The sequence below is a fragment of the Ischnura elegans genome, chromosome 7 (assembly GCF_921293095.1).
Source record: "Ischnura elegans chromosome 7, ioIscEleg1.1, whole genome shotgun sequence".
Taxonomy (NCBI): domain Eukaryota; kingdom Metazoa; phylum Arthropoda; class Insecta; order Odonata; family Coenagrionidae; genus Ischnura; species Ischnura elegans.
In genome coordinates this window covers 36,745,277-36,767,402 of record NC_060252.1, presented here as the reverse complement: position 1 = coordinate 36,767,402, position 22,126 = coordinate 36,745,277, and the positions used below count along the sequence as shown (strand labels likewise).

At 36.1% G+C, this 22,126-nt stretch overlaps 1 protein-coding gene across 1 annotated transcript; it reads right to left on the bottom strand.

The window, feature by feature from the left end:
• Positions 1 to 632: 632 nt before the first annotated feature.
• Positions 633 to 16,004, bottom strand: LOC124162462 (methyl farnesoate epoxidase-like). The gene is made up of 9 exons (XM_046539001.1): positions 15,773 to 16,004; positions 15,070 to 15,312; positions 14,555 to 14,724; positions 12,001 to 12,243; positions 11,318 to 11,432; positions 8,810 to 8,990; positions 5,735 to 5,861; positions 3,614 to 3,755; positions 633 to 1,791 (listed from the first exon to the last, which is right to left on the bottom strand). The coding sequence occupies exons 1-9, from the start codon at positions 15,855 to 15,857 to the stop codon at positions 1,601 to 1,603; spliced, it is 1,497 nt and encodes a 498-aa protein (XP_046394957.1). The 5' UTR covers positions 15,858 to 16,004; the 3' UTR covers positions 633 to 1,600.
• Between the last annotated feature and the right edge of the window lie 6,122 nt (positions 16,005 to 22,126).

Genomic DNA, 22,126 nt, shown 5'->3' with positions numbered 1-22,126 from the left:
TTCCGTCATGTGACAACTGTGATTAAAAGTCTTACTTTGTCATAGAAATAAAGACGCTGCTATGACAATCAATACCTTCAGTTTTGCCTTCTGAGTTTCATGACCAGGTGAAGAGGAGAATGAGGTACTATGCATCCGGCAAATTTATATATGGGAACCTCACTTCCACTTTTCTCTCTTAAAGATTTTCAATGAGGAAAATAAATTATTGCTCATCTACAATGATTCCCAAACACCTTTGCTCCATGAAGAGAATAATTAATAAAACTTTAGAATCCTAGGCACCTAAATTAATGGAATGTGAATTTGGTGCCACTGTGCATTGACTGAAATCTTCAAACAAAGTGTAGCATAAAATTATTACGGAGGCTTCCGCGGTTAGTTGACTGGTGATGGTTTTCCGGGTTTACAAAGGAGTGTTTGTATCAACGCGGTGTAAACCCGGAAAACCATCACCAAAGTGTAGCATATTTTAAAATAGGTTCTTAGGGAGCAACAACTGATGAATACTGTTCTTTTCACTTTTCCTTATCAAAAATAGGTCGATTGTAATCAAAATTTTGGGGTAAAAACCCATTGACTAAAAAATTAAAGGCAAATTAAAATACATAGTAAAATCACACACAGCAATGTTCTCTAAATTAATTGATTTATTTCCTATTATGGCTAATTCTTAATAATAAATAAATGGCACATGAGCCCTCAGGCTACACTCAAAGAGAATAATAAATTAAATTCACACAATTTCAAATAAATATCCACAAAAACACAGCACAAATAATTACACAATATAAATTACACAATATCAAAAGATATGTTTCATTAATACATACATCACCTTGCAGTTACTTATAACAAAACTTCTTGCAAAAATACATATTTCTCATACATTTAACATGATTCAATGGAATGTAAACCATACACATACTGAAAATACCATAAAACCTTGGTATCAAAGCATTTCATTAAATTTAATAAATTGACAAGACTTCTCCTGCAAAAATGCAGTACGCCCCAAATATTGTGGGGTTTGGATATAGAGATAAAATGCATTTAAAGCTCTTATTGATCACTTGAAAATACTATAGGATGCTTATTCTACTACTTGGTGATAAAATAATTCAGAGAAGCCCTACGTAAGGCACAGTTTTAACTTGCTCACCGCACCAGTGAAGTTAGATCAACAAACTAGATAGAAACTATTTTCACCTAATGAACAACAGACAAATTTGCTCTAAGGACCCAAAATTCAGGTCAAAGACAAATTCTTCCGTCCCTTTATTTAATCAATGAAGTTGAAACTTGACTATATATCACCAAATTAATTTAAGAATTTAATAACTTCATATTTAGAATTTTAAATACTAGGTACTGAGATGGATATTAAAATATGTATAAAGCCATTATCCTAAAAATATACTAAAATTAAGGAATTAATGCCTTACCTAAAGAAAATTCAATCAAATGAAGCCTTATTTAAGGCACAGGTCTTGTGATTTTAAGCCAACAAGTGAAGGTGATTAGGAGTAGAATATGAGATCTAATTGAATCTTTGGTTACAAACGATTCAATCGACTTGAAAAATATACCAAGACAACTTTTATTTCTTCTGGTTCCTGTACTCCATCTGCACAGAAAACCTTTGAGGAGACTGCAAGAAATAACCAACTGGATCTTCAACGGGAACATTCTCACCCGCAGCACTCTTGAAGGTATACTTCAATAACAATGTAGAGAAGAATAGTATGAGGGTACTGTGGGCTACAGCCTCCCCAATGCAGGATCTCTTCCCTGAAAAAATAATATTGAATCTTGAAAGATCTTTCCATGGAAATTAGAAGATACATGTGGAAGGGTTGTTCAATGTGTAATGCCCCATTTTTTTTCTCCGTAAATATTCACAGTAAATAATCATATTGGGTAACAATATATGTACCTACATCAACATGCCTTGTCCATGTCCTATTTTTCTACAGTTTCCATTATGTTCTATGGCCTTACACCAACATTGTATTATTGAGCATGTATGAATGTAGAGCATGCATTCCCTTCTGGTAAAAGCGTTTGTCCTGTAGGCATAGCCATGTTTTCACTGCATAACAGACACACTTGTGATCTTCATAGTGTGTTCCCCATAGATACTCTTTAAGCTGCCCAGAGAGATGTAAGCCAGAGGGTGCCAGGTCTGGACTGTAGGGGTGGATGAAGTAATGATGTCCAATCCAATTTGGGGACGAGTTCCCGGTTTCTTTCTTGGCCTTTCTTCGAGTTTTGTGGTCCGCTGCGAGAATTCGTGGAATCCAAACTTAGCACCTCCTTGATTATTTGAGAGTCTGGATCATTGCAGATGCAGTTCCAGTGCTGACCGACAACTTTAGAGTCAATTGCCAAGTTGTGATGCACCAGTCATCACGAATAGTGGCATCTGCATGATTCAGCATATCTGGAGCAGTGGCTGTGACAGTACGTCCCGAGCGTGGCTTATCATGGGGCTCTGTTTCTGTATTTCCTGAGACTGTGACTTTCTTTACCCATCGCACAACTGAACTCCTATCAACTGCAGCAATCCCATATACTGTACACAAACGTTTACGGATGTTCACAATGGTTTCTTTTTCTGCACAGAAGAATACAATAACAGCAAGCTGCTTGTAACATGAGTCGCATGTAGACACCATTTTGCTGTACTACAGCTCTGCCATTTGCCAGAACAGTGTGTAACTTCACTAGTGCAGAGGACATTCATCAAATGTGAAGCACCAACAAGGACATTTATCTTTATATTAATGGCTTTTTTTAAATGAGGGGCATTACTTATTGAACGACCCTTTTAGTAAGAGTTTATCGCTAAAAATTGGCTAAGTAAGTTACCACGGAGATCATTTACGATGATGAGGATGTAAGTAAACCTAATCTTGAAAAAAAAAAATAAAAAAACAATGATGATGTAGGTTTGAAGAAGCAAAACTGTTGTCACTAAAACACAACAAACGCGGTGAAAACCTGAACAGAATGGAGAGATCAAACAACGATGATGCATGGACACTAAAAGTTTGGATTGAACTGCTTTCAGTAAAAGACCACACACCAAGGCCAAACTTTGCATCTCCCATGTTTAAAAAAATTCATACACATATAATAACATGTTTTAAATTTTGGAAATAGTAAAAATAGATTGAAAAAAAAAAACATGTTTTTCCAAAAACGGCATAAAAAGCACAAAAAAATTATTAAATAGAGATGGGTCTAATAGCATTTTGCTCGAATATCAAATATAAATACTTAATTTTTTCCGAATACCTCACTTTGCTAGCAAATACTGTATTACTGAATATGCATTTTTTCACCAATGTAAAATAAAAATGAAAATGAAAATAAAAAATGCTGAACATATTGCAAGTCATTCTACTTCAATACGGCTGTGAAATCCTGATCCAACTGTCACCCATGATTACATCAAACTTGCGTGCAGGAAGCACCGCATAAGGTACCTGATGATAGCATGATCTGCAGAAACCCAGGTCGTACTATTAAAAATAAAGTGTGGAATAGAACAAAGTATTTTTATTTTATAATATGTAAGATATTTATCTAAGAACTGTACTTCACTTACCAGTGCCAAATGGTAGTAAGCCATCATGTCCCACTGCTTTCCCTTCTTCATCAAGAAATCTTGCTGGGCGAAAGTTAGCAGGGTCATTCCAGACTTTGTGATCATTATGAAGGCCATGTATGTTAAGTATCACTCTGGCATTCTGTAAAAAGGAAGATATATTTCATGAGCAAAAAAGGGATAAATGACACTGCATATCTCTTTAACAATGGTAATATCAATTTCCTGATAATATAGGAATGCTTAACCTTGTCCTGAATCCTACGGAGAGAAATACGACAATCTACGGAAAATCTGCCTCCCCTGTTATTAATTGTGGTTAACTCTTGATTTTATGAATTAGGATAATAGGAAGTTTTGATAATGCATACTAAGTGAAACCATTGGCCCCTACGAAAAGCCTATGCCAAAGGCATGGTGTACCATTGAAGAACAAGTGCAAAATTTCCCATGCCCTCATGGCCTAGGAACCAACTACATAATTATCTTCCAATGTTCTGCTCCCACAACCAATTTTTTGGTGAGGGGCCCCTCCCTGAAGGACCCAAAGCGAGACACCTCTGCCACCTGAATGGAGGGAGGCAATCTGCCATCTGAAAATGCTGTCAGGTGGACAGACTTCACGGTGGTCAGGTTTCTGTTGATAAAAGGGATGGTGATGCAGTGAATGCCTCACGGCCCATGTTATAATTGTCTTAGAATACTTGATGGTGTATATTTTACATTGCATAAATCTTTTGAAACTGAATTAGACCCATGAATCGATTTGACAATTGAATGAAAACTAGATTTAAATTTCTGAAATTCAAATCACTGTATAAACGTCAAAATTATGTATGTGTTAGTTACTTTCATGAAATTTAAGTTAGCAGGTACTCTAAAAGAATAATTTTGTGCACTCAGTAATCCTTTGAAGTGCCATAATTACTGAAGAAGATATTATAACTCTCTTAAAATTTATATCACCACCTACTGGTAATGAATATTTATAGTTTAACTTAAAAATGATATTCACCTAGAAAAATTATTTGACTCCACCAAGATTCTAATTTGGATCTCTCAATTGTTTGCAACTTAGCAGCCCTTTAAACCATCATGTTACCATTCCTCACTGCAAGTTTCAATGAGGGTGCATCAAACAAGCTGTTAACTAGTCTACATGGAAGATTCAGAGGGGAAGTTATGATTGCTAAGGCACTGTCAGAAGAAATGATCCCTGACTTTTTAATGATCAACAGACATTTTTCAAAGCACTACATAAACTAGTCACTTGGAAATTCCTCCTAAGGGGGCGATTCATCCCATAGTAGGAGACTCCTCTTCTTGCAAAAATGGGCTGCCAAAGCAATTGCTGCAATTTCTGCTAGAGAACGTGGCGAACCCTATTTCAGATCATTGAAAATAATATGTAACTCTAGTTGATAACTCTAGTTGTTACATCTTGTCCGGTAGTGTCCGAAAATATCCACAGGGAAGAATGACGCTTCGGTAGCTTAACTGACTAAAGCACTCAACCGGAAATCGGGGGATCCGGGTTTGAATCCCGGTCAAGGCGAATGATTTTTTCTCTGTGGATATTTCGCAAAAATAATAACTCTTTTGTATTTTTATTTTGCAGAGTTCATCCTTTGTGAAAGGAAATCCAAATGTGTTCCAACTGAATAGTTCTCTCTACTAACATGGTACATGTGTAAACAATAATTCCCACCTAAAAATTTTCAATTCAAGTTTCACAAAAAATGGCTCACACTTTGCTTACACAAAAATTTATATGCAATCACCTATTCCGCAAATTAAAAGTTAATACAATTAGTACATTCACAAACCTAGTTAAGGCTTTCCTACTCGAACAAGCATTCTATAGTACTGCATAATACTTAAATTATAGTAGGAACTAATTTCTCATTCAAATAAAAAAATAATATATTTAATTTTTTTATTTGAATTTTTATTTAATATACGTCCTTTTTGCAATTTGTATTTTTTGTTACATGTATTTTGTTTTTGTATTGACACATTCCAATGTTCTCTACAATGTACAGGACCTCAACGGAATTAAAAATTCATTATTATTATTATTATTAAATATCTGAAAAGAATTGAGGTAAGAAGGTGATTTACCTTAGGAATAACATACTCCCGATACATGACATCTTCCCTCGGTTCAGATGATGCATGTGGAATGCCAAGAGGAAAAACACAACTCTTCCGGAATACTTCTAATAGTGTGGCTTCCGTGTAACACAATCTGGAAGCAGAATTATGAATGGCTCAAGGCATAGTTTCAAGGAAAACATGATTTTTATGATGCTAATTAAAAAGTGCACCACTACATTTGGAAAGTGCACTAAGTAATGTTAAACTAGGTGAAAGAAACAAAGAAATAATAATGCAGGTTCATACTATCCTTTACTATATATCTATCTAATTAACAATTGTACTTTTGGTTAAAAAAGTATTTCCAAAAACAGAGTGGCACCACTTCCATTCCTACACGATATTTGACTTCCTCTATCGATGAATGTCATTCCATGGCCACAAATATGACGATCGAGATATAAGCTCTGTAATAAATGTAGGATGCTGATGCAGAGATGTTGCTCAGTATGACGCCTTTTATACGCTGTAGCATACTTTATATGCCTTATTCCACAATTCTTGAATTAGAGCAAAATGGAAGCATTATTTTTCTCATGTGATAATTTGTAATTTTCATAGTATGGAGTATTACGAAGAACTAAACATATGTTACAATGTTCCTCTGCTGCATCAATAAACTTGTCGTTGACTGGTAATAATCAAACTGGATTGACTATTTCGTCAATGTACAAATTGTTTCATCTTATTTGAGGATTGGCAATTCCATAAAATCACTTTCTGTAACCACTATATTTCCAAATTTTGAAAAATAATTAATACAAGTGAATTAATATTTCGAAATAGCTGTCTACTTGACACATTGGATGGTTTACAGAAACTTTTGTGAACAAGTTTGCTAACATTTTGTCTCATTTATGGATTCAAGGACTACATACCCATTTTTTAGTTAGATGCATTACCACAAATATTTCAAAGTTCCTTCCCCAAGAGACAGACGATTTGAAGTAACATGATTAGATTCACCATGTGATTTATGAGTTTACTTAAATACTATGGATAGACTTTAAGTGACATGGATACAATTGCATTATCTTCTACGAATGCACAACAGATTGTTGCCCATGCTATGGTTTTCCTCAGTTTTTCTCAGATGCTGAATTCTTCACCAGCCTCGCTCTTATTTTTTTGTCAGCTTGAGGCTCATGACAGCTTAGTACACAACGTAATAAGCAGAAATTAAAACAAGTATCAAGATATCATAGCCAATTTATCAGATAGCTAGGAGAATTTGAAATAGGTAAGTTTTTAAAATGTGTATGCATTAAGTTTCAATAAAAATCTGTTATTGTACTTAATTTAGAGTGCTTTGTAATCATTAAATGTTTGGTGACATTACCAATGCATTTCCTCCAATTAGGTGAGTGTTCAACTTCATTTATAAATCCACCTTAATATAGAGATACAATGACAATGTATCACATATCAATGTATAGAGATACAAAGACAATAATAATGTATTTTGGGTAAAATACTGGTCAATGGAAGAAAATAGACCGAAAACAGCCAGTCATCAAGATTCCTTAGGTAAAAGTAAGAACAAATTTTTGTAGACATAAACCAGGAAAACTCAGGGATATTTAATTAGAGGAGACAGGGTCAGGTAATGTTTGACTTTATGAAAGGTTCCACCATTAAAAATGGTGTAGCTCTGCACCTAACCTTGGCACCTCTATTACAGAGCTTGTATTTCAATCTTTATGTTTGTGGCCTAAAATATCATACAAAATAGAGAAATTCAAATTTCGTTCAAGGGTGGAAGTGGCACCACTCCAGTTTTGGTGATACAATTTGACTGATAGTACAAACATACATCTCTATTTGTAATATGAACACTGCCTCTAAGCATATTGTAATATTAATAATAACAAGTGTTTGTAAAATACTAATATAAAATATTAATACAGTAGACTCTCGTTAATACAAACATTATTACGAAGCAATTAATTAGTCCCGACGAAAAGGCCTACCCAATCTATAGTAAAAGAAACATTATTACAAAAGTTTTATTATTATGAAATTACGAACCTCAGTTCTTATCCCGGCGGTTACGAAATGAACATTATTACGAAGTTCCGTGAAAAAGCAACGGCATTTAGGTGGATATACACAACGCTTCATTACCATCATTGATCTACATTTAAGTTCTCTTCTTGTACTGTGCCAAAGAGTGTCAATTTTGGTTCTTTCTTCAGTAGAATATACTTCAATAAGCACACAACATCATATAATAAGCTTCATTCCTGTCGAAATATGATGACCCACTCGTTAATGCTCATATATAGGATGTACAGTTAGTCCTCTTCCTACGCACATTGGATTTATGAACTTTCAGAGATACAAACATTAAAAAAATTTAAGCGCACCCAAAATTTCAAATTTGGCCCCTTTGGAGTTTGCCGATGAGACGCAACGTGGCATAGAGGAACTCATTGAGAATAATCTAAACAAAGTATCATTTATTCAGTGTGAAGTCAGGAACTGTTCAGAGTTTCGCCCATTCTTTCTTCCCGCAGACAGCAATTTTGTTCAGCTCTGGCTATGTTGCAAGCTAGATCAGTTCGTCACAATCATGAGTTAATGCATGATTGTGATGCAGTGCTGCATTCCGCCAGATAACCACTCTCCTCAATGCCTTGTATAGGTTCATCAACTTACGAGCAAGGTCTCAGAACATATCTTCTACGTATATCGAGGGCTTGCACATAATTTAACCGCACATAATATATTCATGCGTATGTATATATATTTCATATATATATATCAAAATTTATCATTTGACTCTGAAGATAATAAGTGTGGGAGATTGAAGAGACAAGAAATTTTGGCAAAGTATCTTTTTTTTTCTTTCGATGATTCCTAAAAGAAACGTTCATACCAACTTTGTTATTACGAACCTCCTCCGGGTTTCTGGTCCCGTGAACTTCGTAATAATGAGAGTCTAGTGTAATAACAAAAATGTGTAAAACTAATTCTATACTTCATACATAATTTATGGAACTTAATAAGGAACTAAAAAAAAAAAAAGGATTTTCTAACTTGGGCCTATCTCCTAGGGAGGGTAGGCGATGCGGTCCAACAACTTCATCTAATTCTGCCTGCACTTGACTTTGAATTTCAGGATACAACACCATGTACAGCAAAGCATATAACAAGGTGTTGTACGTAGTTATGGTTCCTCCAGCCAGAAATTCAAAGCAAGTGGCAAGTAATTGGTTTTCTGGAATAAAAAGTAAAAAAAATAATTAATGGCCTACAGATACACAATAGGAGAATACTCAATAGGAGCAGTCACTAAAGGAAAAGAGACATCAAATCATAATATTACTATGCAATTTACTCACTGATATTAGCTTAAAAATGACCAATAGTACAAACATACAAGCACTGAAAAGGTTGCACTTTAGGTATTCAGCCAATTACAGCAAAGAAAACTAAAATAATTTTCATTTTCTTTTCCAATTCATAAAGTATACAAAAAGCAGATACATTACAAGAATATTCGGTAACTAGATGGCTTTCCTAGAAACCTTAAATTCAAGTTTGAAACAGCAAGAACCTCCTACACAACATTCTTAGGTAGCTATTAAACCTGGAACTGCATTACACATTCATCAACCTTTCTGTATAAAATTTAAACTTTACAGGAAGCAACCACTGAGGTAAGTAAATTGTTATTACCTCAAATAGCTAATAAAAAAATGGAACAATAGGCAACATCGAAGCACAGAGGTAGAACCAGATTATGGTGAGGGCAAACTCTGGTTTTAAGGTGATCAATTATAAAATATTAACAACACATGATAATTTCCACACTTAACCTTTTCCCTACTAAAGACGTAAAAATGCATTTGGACATTTCTTGACCCGGGAGACGTAAGCCGTACATTTTCGTCAGAGATTTTCCTACGCATGTGAACGAATACCGAATATACACATTTCCTAGTTCTCCCCCTTTCATAATGGTCGTGGGTGTGCCATGTCTTTGTTTCATGACCCAACACTGCGGGGCTTAGGCCGTACCCTCAAAATCCGGGAGCAGGTACCTGGACCCCTCGTCTTATATTACCCCTCTTAGCGGTAAGGGACCATGATCATACAATTGTTTATCCAGTCATTTTACGAAATAAATATTTGTACCTTTCTCAAAAAATATACACTAAGAATTAAATTATTTGTCTTTTGAACAGCGTTTACAATTTTTAAAGAAATTCTAAGACAAATATTAACTTATATCTCGTTTTCAGTATAAACATCAACATGGAAATTGATGCTGCATTAAATGTGTTAATATTGACGGTAGTGCTTCGTTCAAAATTTGACAATTCTCAGAATAAAACGAGGAATTCAACTCGAAGTCTGCAATTTACGTTCAAGCAACAATTATCCATATAGCTAATTCATATAAACAAAGCATGATTGACCGCGACCCAGAGCCGCTAGTAGGGCTATAATCCCCGAAAGGAGGGAGCCCAACTACCCTGGAGAGTTGTGGATAATGCGGAGTCCCCCCTAGGAAGGGTCACAAAAGGTTGGTGCTAAGAGTGTGTGATTATCCACGACACTCTTCTTCACGAATGTACAGCAAAAATGGCCTGTACGGAGGGAACAGAAAAATATCTCGGGGCTCAGTACAGCAGTCATGCTAAGGCGAGAACTTCACCGTCTCGAAAGGGTTGAATATATAAAGCTCCACTACCAACCATGGTTTCCACACTAATGTTCAAGCTCTTGAAAATGACATAGTGTGTCAAAACCATGATCGGTAGAGGAGTTAATTACTAAAGTGTGGAAAATACCAATTATTATTTATATTTTATCATTGATGCATTAAATTTAGGGTTCCATCTACAAGATGCACTTAAAGAACCCTAAATTGAAGACAAGTGACCAGTTAAGGTGGAAATCAGACCAACAACAGTTTCACCGTAGTAAATTCAACATGTTCAGGTAAGTGAAATTTCCTTGACAATTCATTTGGTATAAAATACAGAGGGATGATAGGAAGATGTTTCTCAAATGTCAAATTTAGGATTTTAGTAGGGACATGATGACAAAGATGTAAGGAGGATTAAGATATTAGGAGATATGATGTATAGAGATTTTACTGCCCACAATTATACTAACTATCATTAACAAGAACATGCGACTAAAATTGACCAGTAATTACTTAACTCACTTCTACAACACCTCAGTAAAATACAGAGAAGGAGAAAACAAATGAAAAAAATATCATAAAAACACACGAGAAAAAATTCAATTTCACCTCACTTTTTCATAAATTCACAGTAGTACATAATGCAAAAAAACTACAACAGATAAGAAAACAACGAAGAAAAATTCATTATTACCCAAAAAATTTAATTAACTGCATTGCAGAGTAATGTAACCACTATGTGTCAGAGCTCAGCTCCCTCATGAAGAAGCACAGATTGATTCATCAGACTAAGACAATGAAACAGGATAATTTGGAGGTTTAGGGAAAATTGAAATTCAGATACGTGTAGAAATTCAGTCATAGAGCAGCACAGAAAAAATATTGATTACCAGTATATGTGCTCTCTGGATCACTATCTTGATTCTTCATCTCAGCAATAAAAGCATCAATGTAGTCTCTGGACACATCTTTTTCAAAAGTTTTTCTATGTTGATCAAACTCTTCCTAAAAGACAGAAAAGAACTTGGTGAGAAAACAGAAAATGACCAACATTTTGGCAGAACAACAAGAAAACAATAATTTTCACACTAGTAATTCACAACAAAATGATAGAGAAGCAGGTTAAAACAGTGAAATACAAGAAATTAAATGCACTAAAATAAGTTTTTGCTCTAAACTAATTTTTTTCGAGACTAATGCAAGGCTGTAGAGAGAATGGTCAAAGAATGCTCCCGCACTGATGTCCATAAATGCAAAAGTTAGATGCCATTTCGCAGTGTCTTCATTGGTCACAAGCTGCAGATAGAACTCAGGATGGTTTTAGATGGGATTGTGACAAAACACAGTATTCCAAACCATTTTTTTATGTTGACGGGCAAATGAAAATATCTTGAGACCAAGTCAAGGAGGTCAAAATTATCTCAAACAATACTGAGATAAAAATCATTAGTTCATCATGCTTTGTATTCCCTGGTGACATGCATCAGGCAGAGCTCAAAATAAGATATGAAAATAACAAAAGATGTACTTCAAATAAAATGGGGTTAAATACCATTGACACAAATCAACTAACCTGAAAAAAATACTGCAGCCAATTGTACATCTTCTTCACTCTAAGTACGCTTGATGAAGGTAAGAGATGATGCAAAGTCAGTGGGTAAACAGCAAAAAGTCCACCAGAGGGGTCGGTAATGCTCCATATTTTCCTGATGTTGTGTAACACTTTTCTAAGGGTAGGGTCAGAGTATTCATACCTCTTGCCAATGATTAAATGCAGGATTGCATTAAGATTGGCCATGGCTAATATATCCTGCACCTGCAATTGAAGTGCCAAATTATATTTAAAGCACACCACCTATTTAATCTAAGGGCACAAAATTATCAACCCTCTCAGAGGGAAAAGAATTACAACAGGAACCCATTAGCTTCAGTTGACTACCTTTAAACCAAGAGGGGGTTCACATGGATTTTAAACAAGCTACCAAGGGAGATATTGAAGTTTTGGTGTTTGAAGGTCATACAAAACCATGTGCTGTAGAGTTCAAAGCATGCAAACCCCTCTCTGTTTGACCAAGCCTTGATGATGTGCCAGGCATTTTTAGATTCAAAGTACAATCACCAACTTACTCCCCAAAAACATATCTTCTTCCAAGACACACTAATTTAACTCAACATGCAGTTTATCTATAGACAACTGCAAACCCTTTGCTAATGGCGGGTCTAGTATTGGTGAGGGATGGTGTCTTTATGAGAGGTGATGGCAGTTCTGATTAGACCATGTCTACTGCATCCTATCTGGATCTGAGAAAGCCAGATGCAAACAACCACACATCTTTCACAACTCCAAAGCTTCTCCTTAATCACCCCAAGGCATGACATGATTTACATCAAGGTTGTAATAAAAATTCATAAAATTTAACTGGAGTGCATGGTTGTAGAAATTAATGAAAAGTTAACACCATATCCCGGACTGTCTTCCCTGATGATTGAATTTTGAAAAAATTGGAAAAAAAATTTCTTCATCCCACAGACTTTTCAATGCGTATTTGAATAAATAAGTTTCAGCAATTTCAGAAGCCAGCTCATTTCTGATGATAACCAGAAATGATATGCATTGGTTGAATCAAGTTGTGAAAGTTCTAGAGATAAACTATGTTTTTATTCTAAAGGTCGGTTCACAACCTATCAAGGAGACTAAGTTCAAGACAAATGAACTTACTTTGAGGTACAGTGGAGCCCCGCTAATCCGAAATCCGGTAATCCGAAATCAAAATCAGGAATTAACAAAACTTTACAGCGTAGGTTATGCTGCTACCTGTCAGATTTCTTTGCAACTACGAACTCAAGCGGTAGCCGTGCAGGGCGTTGCCATACGGCGTACATAATGAAGTTGGTTGTTTCTCATACCGTATGGACGTGAAATGACATTTCGGCGATTAATTTATGTAGTTGCATGTTGTATTTAATAATTTATCGTTAAATTAATAACAGTCCGCTTAATCCAAAATATTCGCTAATCCGAAATGGGTCTGGTCCCAATTATTTCGGATTAGCGGGGCTCCTCTGTACTGTGTTTGGTATCCCCTCTCCCTCCCACTCAGGATAATCAAATGAAGCTGATTTGAAATAATTATCTATTATCCTATAACAATCTACTATGCTTTGACAGGTAAATAACATCTGATACAATATCATGTAGGAATCGTCTCATAAAGATTATAAAACCATAACCAACTCAATGATCCAGCTGAAATCACTTTCTGTATAAAAGGAAATGTCTCCCAGATGATGAGGAATTACTAGGATCGCAACATAAATTATAGCCCAAATCACCTGGATGAAATCAAAAAAACTATACGCTATTACGCTATACGATGGCCCCAATCTAACTTAATTGGGTCATTGCATTTCTGACATTTACTTAGGACAAAGAAGTCTAAATAAGGAGTATGACTATTAAAGGGGTCATGGATTTCTTGATATCACAAGTAAGATAAATGCTTCCACTTAAGTCTTTCTGGCAACGTATTTTATGGTGAATGACAGTATTGATGAATGTAATCGCTACTTTTAATGTCACTATTTGCCAAAAGTTTAGCAAGAACGAGGATTGAATTCACTAAGGATAAAGTTGGGACCAGAGGATGAATACATTAGGAACTTCAAACTTGAGACTAATGTCTTAGTCTTAACACATTCAATAGGGATATCAAATAACATGCGCTGCACTGACAATGGGGACCATGTCAAATGAAGAGGTCTTCTGGTTTGGCTTCCTCATCCTGGCATTATGATCGACAAATTTCAAAAATCCTGTCCTGCATTGAATGCATGAATATATGTGATTTTTTCATTTGTTCCAACTCACACCACCCATTTCTTTTATACATGACTTTCGAAAAATTTAAGAGAAAATAAGTCACATTTGAGTTGGAATTCACTAGCTCACACATTATCAACATCACATCATCTTAGAAATTAATATTAATGTTCTATTTCCCCACCGCAATGACCTAGTTTCCACTGCGATTAAATTACTGTTTTAGGAGTACTAATGCAGGACTAATTCATCAACATATAAATCAATAAGGAGAGTAAAATGACAAAATATACCTAAAAATACGCACCGGTGTTATTTTAGATATATCATTGGCATCAATCAAATGCTCCATTTCTGCTAGAATGGATTTTATCTCTTCATGAACGATGTCCTCCAGACCTTTTGCCCCATTGGCCAAATGCTTTACTGCAAACTGTCTGTGTTGATGCCATTTCAATCCTGATGCTGCAGTAATTCCTTCACAAAAAGAAATACCATTACTCTTTGAGATCATCAAATTCAACTATGCACAATCAACACTCAATGTACAATCAATGAACATTTCTAAACTTTTGCACGAAAGATTTTAATGAAAATTATTCCTCATAAACTCCCAAGAACTGTTATTTAATGAATTAGCAATTAAACTAAGGCAATTTTATTGAACAAATGTAGTCCATACTCGACAAAAACTTCAAATATTTAATCTCCATAAAAAAGGTACCCAGGCCAAATATTGCATGCACTATCTCTACCATCTTTCACCTACGCAGAGGATATTAAATAAATACAGATTTATCACACATAGGAATTGATTCTTACCATGAAATTCTCCTTGTATGTTGAACATATTGTAAGGGTTCGGAGGCCTTCCACCAAAATCTTCCCTCACGGATACTTCGTGAATAGGAACAAGTCCAGAGATAACAACAATTGGGTTATTACCCATATAAAATCCGGATATTTCACCATATTTTTTGGATACCTCTTGAATTGCCAAATGTGGTGAGCTACCCCATTTGCGAATTTCCCATAGATTGCCAACAATTGGCCAGCGAGGAGGGCCTAAAATAAGAGAATAAATTACCTTATCCGCACTTGAATCACCGATGGTATGTCACAGTAAGGTAGAGAAGATGTGAAAGACATATGTCCCGTTTAAATGTAACACCGATGACTACAGTGGATATCTTTAACTCTACCATAGCCAGCGTGATACAGATTTGTCAAGTTTGCTGCAAGAATTTGGTATATAACACGAGCAATGAGTAAAACACACCTTCTTAAGGCTCCATACGGGGAGCAATGACACCAAGAAAACGCCGAAATAGGTTATAAGAGCGATTGGAAAAGGAAAAATTCTACACGAACCTAAAGTTAAGACCTGGTATAATTGCATACTAAAAACAGGGCATTTGATCGCATCAATTAACATCATCAAACTTAGTCTCCACAACGACAAATTACTGCACAAACGAATAAATATTACCTCACTTGTAACACAAAAGATATTATTAACTCTTACCAGGCGGAAACTTGCGTGGTTTCCTTGAAGACATGCAAATTACAACCACCAAAGCCAATACCGCCAGAATAATTAACAATTCCATGACTAAAACGGAAATATCTTAAACTTAACAATTATTTATAGGAGTGATGAGATATTGATATTTTAGAAGAAATGCGGACTTCAAGCTGAATAACTCATCCAATGAATTAACGAACTGACAACGAACCACACAACGAAATTAAACCGCGGCCAACCGCGGCCAAAGCTATTTCCGTTGGTGTTTTGTTTAAATCAACTGTCAACCCAATTCGTACTTCTAATCGATAATGGACAATGCATCATGCAATGGTGACAGATTTTAAAATATAATGGAAAGATACTCGAAATATTTACTTAAAAAATATATAATTTCAATTTTCTACAATTTTATTGATCCCAGCAACGTTGCCAAAAAACCGGGCTGTTCAAACACAGGATCAACGAGAACCTTTCACCAGGAGCGATATATTTTGGTATAACTTGTATTAAAATGAAGATGATTTGAATAACGATGAAATCATGCTTAGCACATGGAAAAATTAATTGGTTTCAGCAGTAAATTATTCCCAGTAAAATATTAAAAAAATTTAAAGACACATCTTAGTGCCCTTACCTTAAATTGCTAATGATACTACAGCTGTTAAAGGAGAACAATAAAGTTGTGTCATCTGACAGTGCTTTTATATTTTTAAGTTATTTTTTTTTCAAATTTTTGCAATAATTGTCTCAAAATTGGAATGTGAACATTTCATTAAACAAATTATTTCATAAAAGATACGTCGCAGTAGATAATGTCAACTAATGTAGTCGTTAGTAAATAGGGATGTAATTTTTAAAATAGTTTGCTCGCCCTTTTAAGAAAATCACTTTTTATTTTAATTTTATAATATCATATATATTAAATGAGCAGATTAATCTCAGATAGATATCAATGATTGAGTGGTTAAATTGCAGCCAAGGTTACATTCAGTGAGATAACATTGATAAAATCACAGAATAGTAAACATTTGTACACATTAACATGAGACATTACATTAAAAAACTAGACAACCACAGAAGCAGGATATTTACTAACAATAGTTGGTGTGTACAAGCATGTATCCAAGGGCGCTGTCCGGAAAACGCCCCCGGGGAAGAGTAAAGATACGTTTTGGAAATTATTTATAACTGATAATTAAAACTTGCCAAAAACGTTGATATCGCCTAGTATGTGGTAAAAAATGTGTTGGGTCTTATCCCCCCCTCCCTGTCGTCGTGCTCAGGGTTTCCCAGGTTCGGCCTTTTGGCCGGCCCTTTCTCTCCTTTTCTCAGTGGTCTCCGCCAAGTGGACTACACACTTTTGGGGTGAGGGCTCCTCGGTAGTGCCTTTTACGTGCCGTTGCATGAGGGTCAGTAACTCTGTCTCATCCAAGCCCTTGGCTTCAACGTGGGAGTCAATCAGTGTTTTGAAGAAAGCCGGGAGCGTGCGGACGCTGAATTTTGCCGTGCGCTTCGTCGAAAGTCGCGCGCGAAATAAAACCGCATGCGATTAAAGGTGTCCTCTCCTTTCATTTAGCACTTACGGCGAAAGTTAATTAGTCAATTTATGATTTAGTTAATTTAATTGCTCTTCATCTATCATCTTAGCACCTGGGGCACACATCCACGCGCGCACTGCTTTTGGCCCAACACGGGACGGATTGCGCGCACAAAATGTTTAAACCAAGGATGGAAATACATACGAACTCATTTTATAACTTTGCGGCATCGAAAATTGACTTTGGGATGGGCGACAACATGTTTACCGCACGTTGATACATAGAAAAATGAAATTTAATAATCGTGTTATTTTTAGTTAATGGCAATTAGTACTTTGTAGAAACGTAGAAAAAACTAAGAAATTATGCGTTAATGAAAACGGGATTTAAAAAATCTTTGAGAATTAAAAAATACTCTTTCAAATGAACAGTCAAAATATCAGTCGGTCATTCACCATGAAATTTTAAGATCAGTTAAACCTTCCCTATGCATCATGCGAAAAACATCGGAAATAGCAAAAAATTCGGATAAAATATCCATTTAAATAGCCAAAACTGGAATTATTGCTTTAAATAAATTACACTGGCGCTCTCCTAGAGGTCCGCAACCCTGGAAATCAGTTAGTACAGCAAACACTATAAAAATTAGCAAATTTATAAAATAATTCCAAATTTACAGACCGACATGCACGAGATTGGTAGTGAAAATGATTACGAAGGCACTCATTATTGTTTCTTTTTCATATTATTGTCGCATACCGTCATGGAACTGATTCATCTCACGCACGAGTATTACACGAATTTATGTCTAGTCCTACCTGTGCATTGAAAATTAATTAAAATGCGCTATTGCGTTTTCTTATCGAACAATGCGAGTGAGGTCCACTCGGTATTTCCACCGGGTATATGCCTGTTTCATCTGGTGCCCTCATTTATTAACCAACTGGGTAGCATTCAATTGAGGTTTCTCAAGATGCTTAAAAAAAATGAAAAATTGAGTTAGCTATTAACAGCGACGCATTGTGTCATTACTTAAACCACTCATTGAGGAAATTAATCGCTGAAATTGGTTGAAACAACATCGGACCAATTGAGGTCGACGAGAGAGGCCGAGGAGTAGGGGTGACCCGATTGGTTGGAGTTCGTGACGTCATCAAATTCTTTATGAAATAGTCAAGGACGTCGATTTTTCGCCAAAAAATAATAAATACAGAAATAAGCGATGGATTAAGAAACGAAAAAACGGGATTTCCTTATTTTTTACACTCTATCTCACTCGTGATGATGGAACTTCGTTTGCAATTATCCACACTGAAAAAAAACATGCACGCTCCCAGATTTCATCAATGTGAGGATAATTATTTCTTTATTAATTTTCTTCTATCACCTCCAAAAAAATTTACAAGATAAAACTTGAGTCAATTGTTTTTCTTTTAAGTAAAACATTGGTTTATGTGCCGATTATGACGTTTGAAGTTTTAAAATCATCATCATCATCATCTCTACATTCACAAATGAAAGGATTGAAACAGTCACTGTCTGCATTGCCTCATTCACTATACTTGGGTCATAGGCGTATTTAAAAACATCTAAAGGGATCACCATCGCGTCAAGGATTTAGCCCTTTCGGCTTTACTTATCCCTAGCTGTTTAGAGTACCTGCTCGCTTTGCCGGAACGCCGTTCCGGCACTGGATAACAAAAGGCATAATAGTCTATAAATAACATTTTTATCAATTATTTTGCCAAAAATTTCTAATATATACATTCGTAACCAAGACAGAAAAACCTGTAATACAATGAAAATAATAATATGTAATAAAAAACACAGAGAGTAATATTCCGCTTCTCAAAAAAGTTAAGGAAAGTGCGTTCCAGTACTGATAATTTTGCCATGATGTCACTGTGCATAATGATAACTGAATAATATGGTCCGATAATTCGTGGATGGGGCAAGATCAATGGAATGTTAGGTTAGCTCCTTTTAAATCAAAATACTTGATGATATTGATTTTTTACAATATATACGTGTAATGATATATATTACATGCCGCGGTCATGGGCATGCGCACGGTTCATTTAACTAATACAGACAACGGTTCTTAATTTTTTATTTATATTCCTCATTTCGGAGGGGATAAGGGGGCTTAGGGCCCACTTATATGTCAAAAGTCACCCTACTTTTGGGCCCAACTGCCCCAGCCTCAATGCATGTATAAAAAGCATCGGTACATGTGTCAGCGTTTTTGATCCTCAATGAAAGGGTTCGAGGAAGTATGTTCTCGCGACGTGGCCGAAAGATGGCTCAAGAGTATAGGGAACACGTCATTCGAACATATCTTTGCTCATATAAATATAAACCGATTTTATAGGTGTTTGGTATCAAATTAAGCAAAAAAACTACAGTGTAGTCCTCAGGAAAAGGATGGTGAGAGGGTTACAAGGGTCTTTCACCTGCTCAGACCCTACCTGCAGAAAAAAAGGTTGTGGCCTCCTTGACAAATTATCCCTAATGCAGTGGAAGACTTGATATCTAGCTAGTAGCTACCGATGCGGAAGGGTTGAAAATATATCCTTACCACTGAGGCAGTAAGTCCCAGCATCAACCCTTACCAGTGACGTCATCTTGTTTACATTAGCAACCGAACACCGCATTCATGAAATAGTTTTGTGCGAGTCGTTACGAGTTGGGCATCCTCAGCGCGACTCTTGAGACTTGCGACGTAAGTGGTCCAAAATCAAACTTCTCATGACTCTTCTTAAAAAAATTTTGAAGTTGGGACCAATGTTAATATAATCCCAGCAACGCGATCGAATGTATGGACAACCAGCCAAGTCCATTGGCAAAAATACAAAAGAATGCCACCAAGGAAACCGCCGCCGCTGACGCAAAATGGCTGTTTGTGCAGGAAATGACGTCAGCCGGATGGTCCATCGCCCACCAACATCCGTCTCCATGACCACCGGCGAGTGTCAACAAGATGGAGGGGGTGGTGGCGACTTAGGGCACGTGCCCCTTGTGAGGGGGCGCAGTGTGGTCGGTTGCGATTTCAAAAACTTGGTTGTCTTGAAAAAATAAATTGAAAAAAACAATGCATTACATAAGTGTATCGTTATTTCGCATAAAAATTTGTTTTGATAGATTTAAAAATACTTTGGTGTATGCTCAATGGGAGTTTAAATGTTCCTTTTGGTTCGTATTCCGTGATGTCTTTTATGGCGCTGCGAGCATTTAGAATAACCAGTCAACAAATGTTAAATATGATAAAAATAATTAGGGCATCTAATCCCTTCAGAGTGTAACAATTTTGCAAATAAAATGCATATAATAACCATGGAATGCCAAAGCATACTTATATGTTGTATCTTTGGTAGGAGCGGATGAGGAGGAAGATCACTGTAATGTTAGGTTTAATGGTTTAAAATTTTGGTACCTCATGATACTTTATTCAAAATAAATGTTAAGCTAAAAAGAATTAAGGAATATCAGTAGTGCCAGAAGCTGGATCGAAAGTATTACGACAGCTCTATGTAGTTGGCGGTAGAAATCTTGAACATTAAAAATTTTCATTATTACGAGCGAGAGGGGTGGGTCTGCTGGCTCTCTACATATCGAATAACTATGAAATTTGCATTTTCCGCGAAGCATTTCTGTACGACTTTGGTTCCAACGTCTGGACATCAATTTCAGGTGCATAAACTGTACATATGTGAACAAAATTTAGGGGCGGAGGTCCAGATATACACAGGAGCGGGAATGGGCTGATATTTGGAGGAGGCGACCGACAGCTGACGTAAATTGCGACAAGAGGGAAGGATAAGGAAGGAAGGAAGGGTGGGGAGAAACCTAGTAACGGCGTTAACAAGTTCTTATCGAAAGGTGTAAAGGGGACAACGGCTTAACGTCCCTTCCGACTCCGATTAATTACTCCTATTACCAAAATTGATCCACCTAGAGTATATACTGTTTCATGCTGTGTATGAATCAGGATAAGCTGATTATCGATGTGTTATATCGGCTAAACCCAGAAAGTGCTGTGGGAAAATTGTTAAGTTTGCTCCGATAAACATAACAAATCAAGTTAAATAGCCAAGAATTGTACCTTTAGTATTTTTCTATTTAGAGAAGTTCCTGTAAACAGTGGAAATCAATGAATTAATCCTCCTATAATTGCAAATACGGCTCCCTTAAAGTGCCTTCCGCAAATTGCTAAAGCAGGGACCAAAAAAGTTTCTGCTCCCCCCCCCGGGTCAATACGGTGGAAAGACAGTACTCTACCCACCACGCCAACCCGATCCTCCAATAAATACAATCCTTCAAGTTATTCAATTGAGGATTCTCCAGTCCACCGCTAGAATTGTTGTCGACACAAAATAGGATCCTCAAATCGTCCTCTATAATTGCGTTGTCACGCACCTCGCATTTAAATGGGTTCACAAAATTCGCCACCTGCATCGCTGGCGAACAAATTGATCAGATTTTCACGGGGATATGAGGTATAATAAGGGATGAGCGATTTAAAAGAAAAACTTTGTAATTTACCACCAATTTATTTTATAACTATACTAGTTACGACGCAGCGGCGTCATCTTCAGGTACCGCAGCGTCGTAGCTAGTAGTGCCGTGAAAATAAATTCGTGGAAAAGTACAAAGTTTTTCTTTTCATTAGCTCAAAATGAACTTCCACAAAGTTGAGACTGAGACAATAGAGATTATGATTAGGGGTGTTAACCGAAATTTATATACATGATGATGTGATCTATCAAATCCATAGCTTTTCAAGGCCATTCCTCGCAATCGCAAACATTGTACT

Excerpts from the sequence above, each read along its gene's own strand:
- LOC124162462 (XM_046539001.1), bottom strand. The coding sequence starts at position 15,857 with ATGGAATTGTTAATTATTCTGGCGGTATTGGCTTTGGTGGTTGTAATT. Across the intron at positions 14,725-15,069 it reads CATACAAGGAGAATTTCATG|GAATTACTGCAGCATCAGGA; the intron begins GTAAGAATCAAT and ends CTTTTTGTGAAG. Across the intron at positions 3,756-5,734 it reads GGGAGTATGTTATTCCTAAG|AATGCCAGAGTGATACTTAA; the intron begins GTAAATCACCTT and ends TCCTTTTTACAG.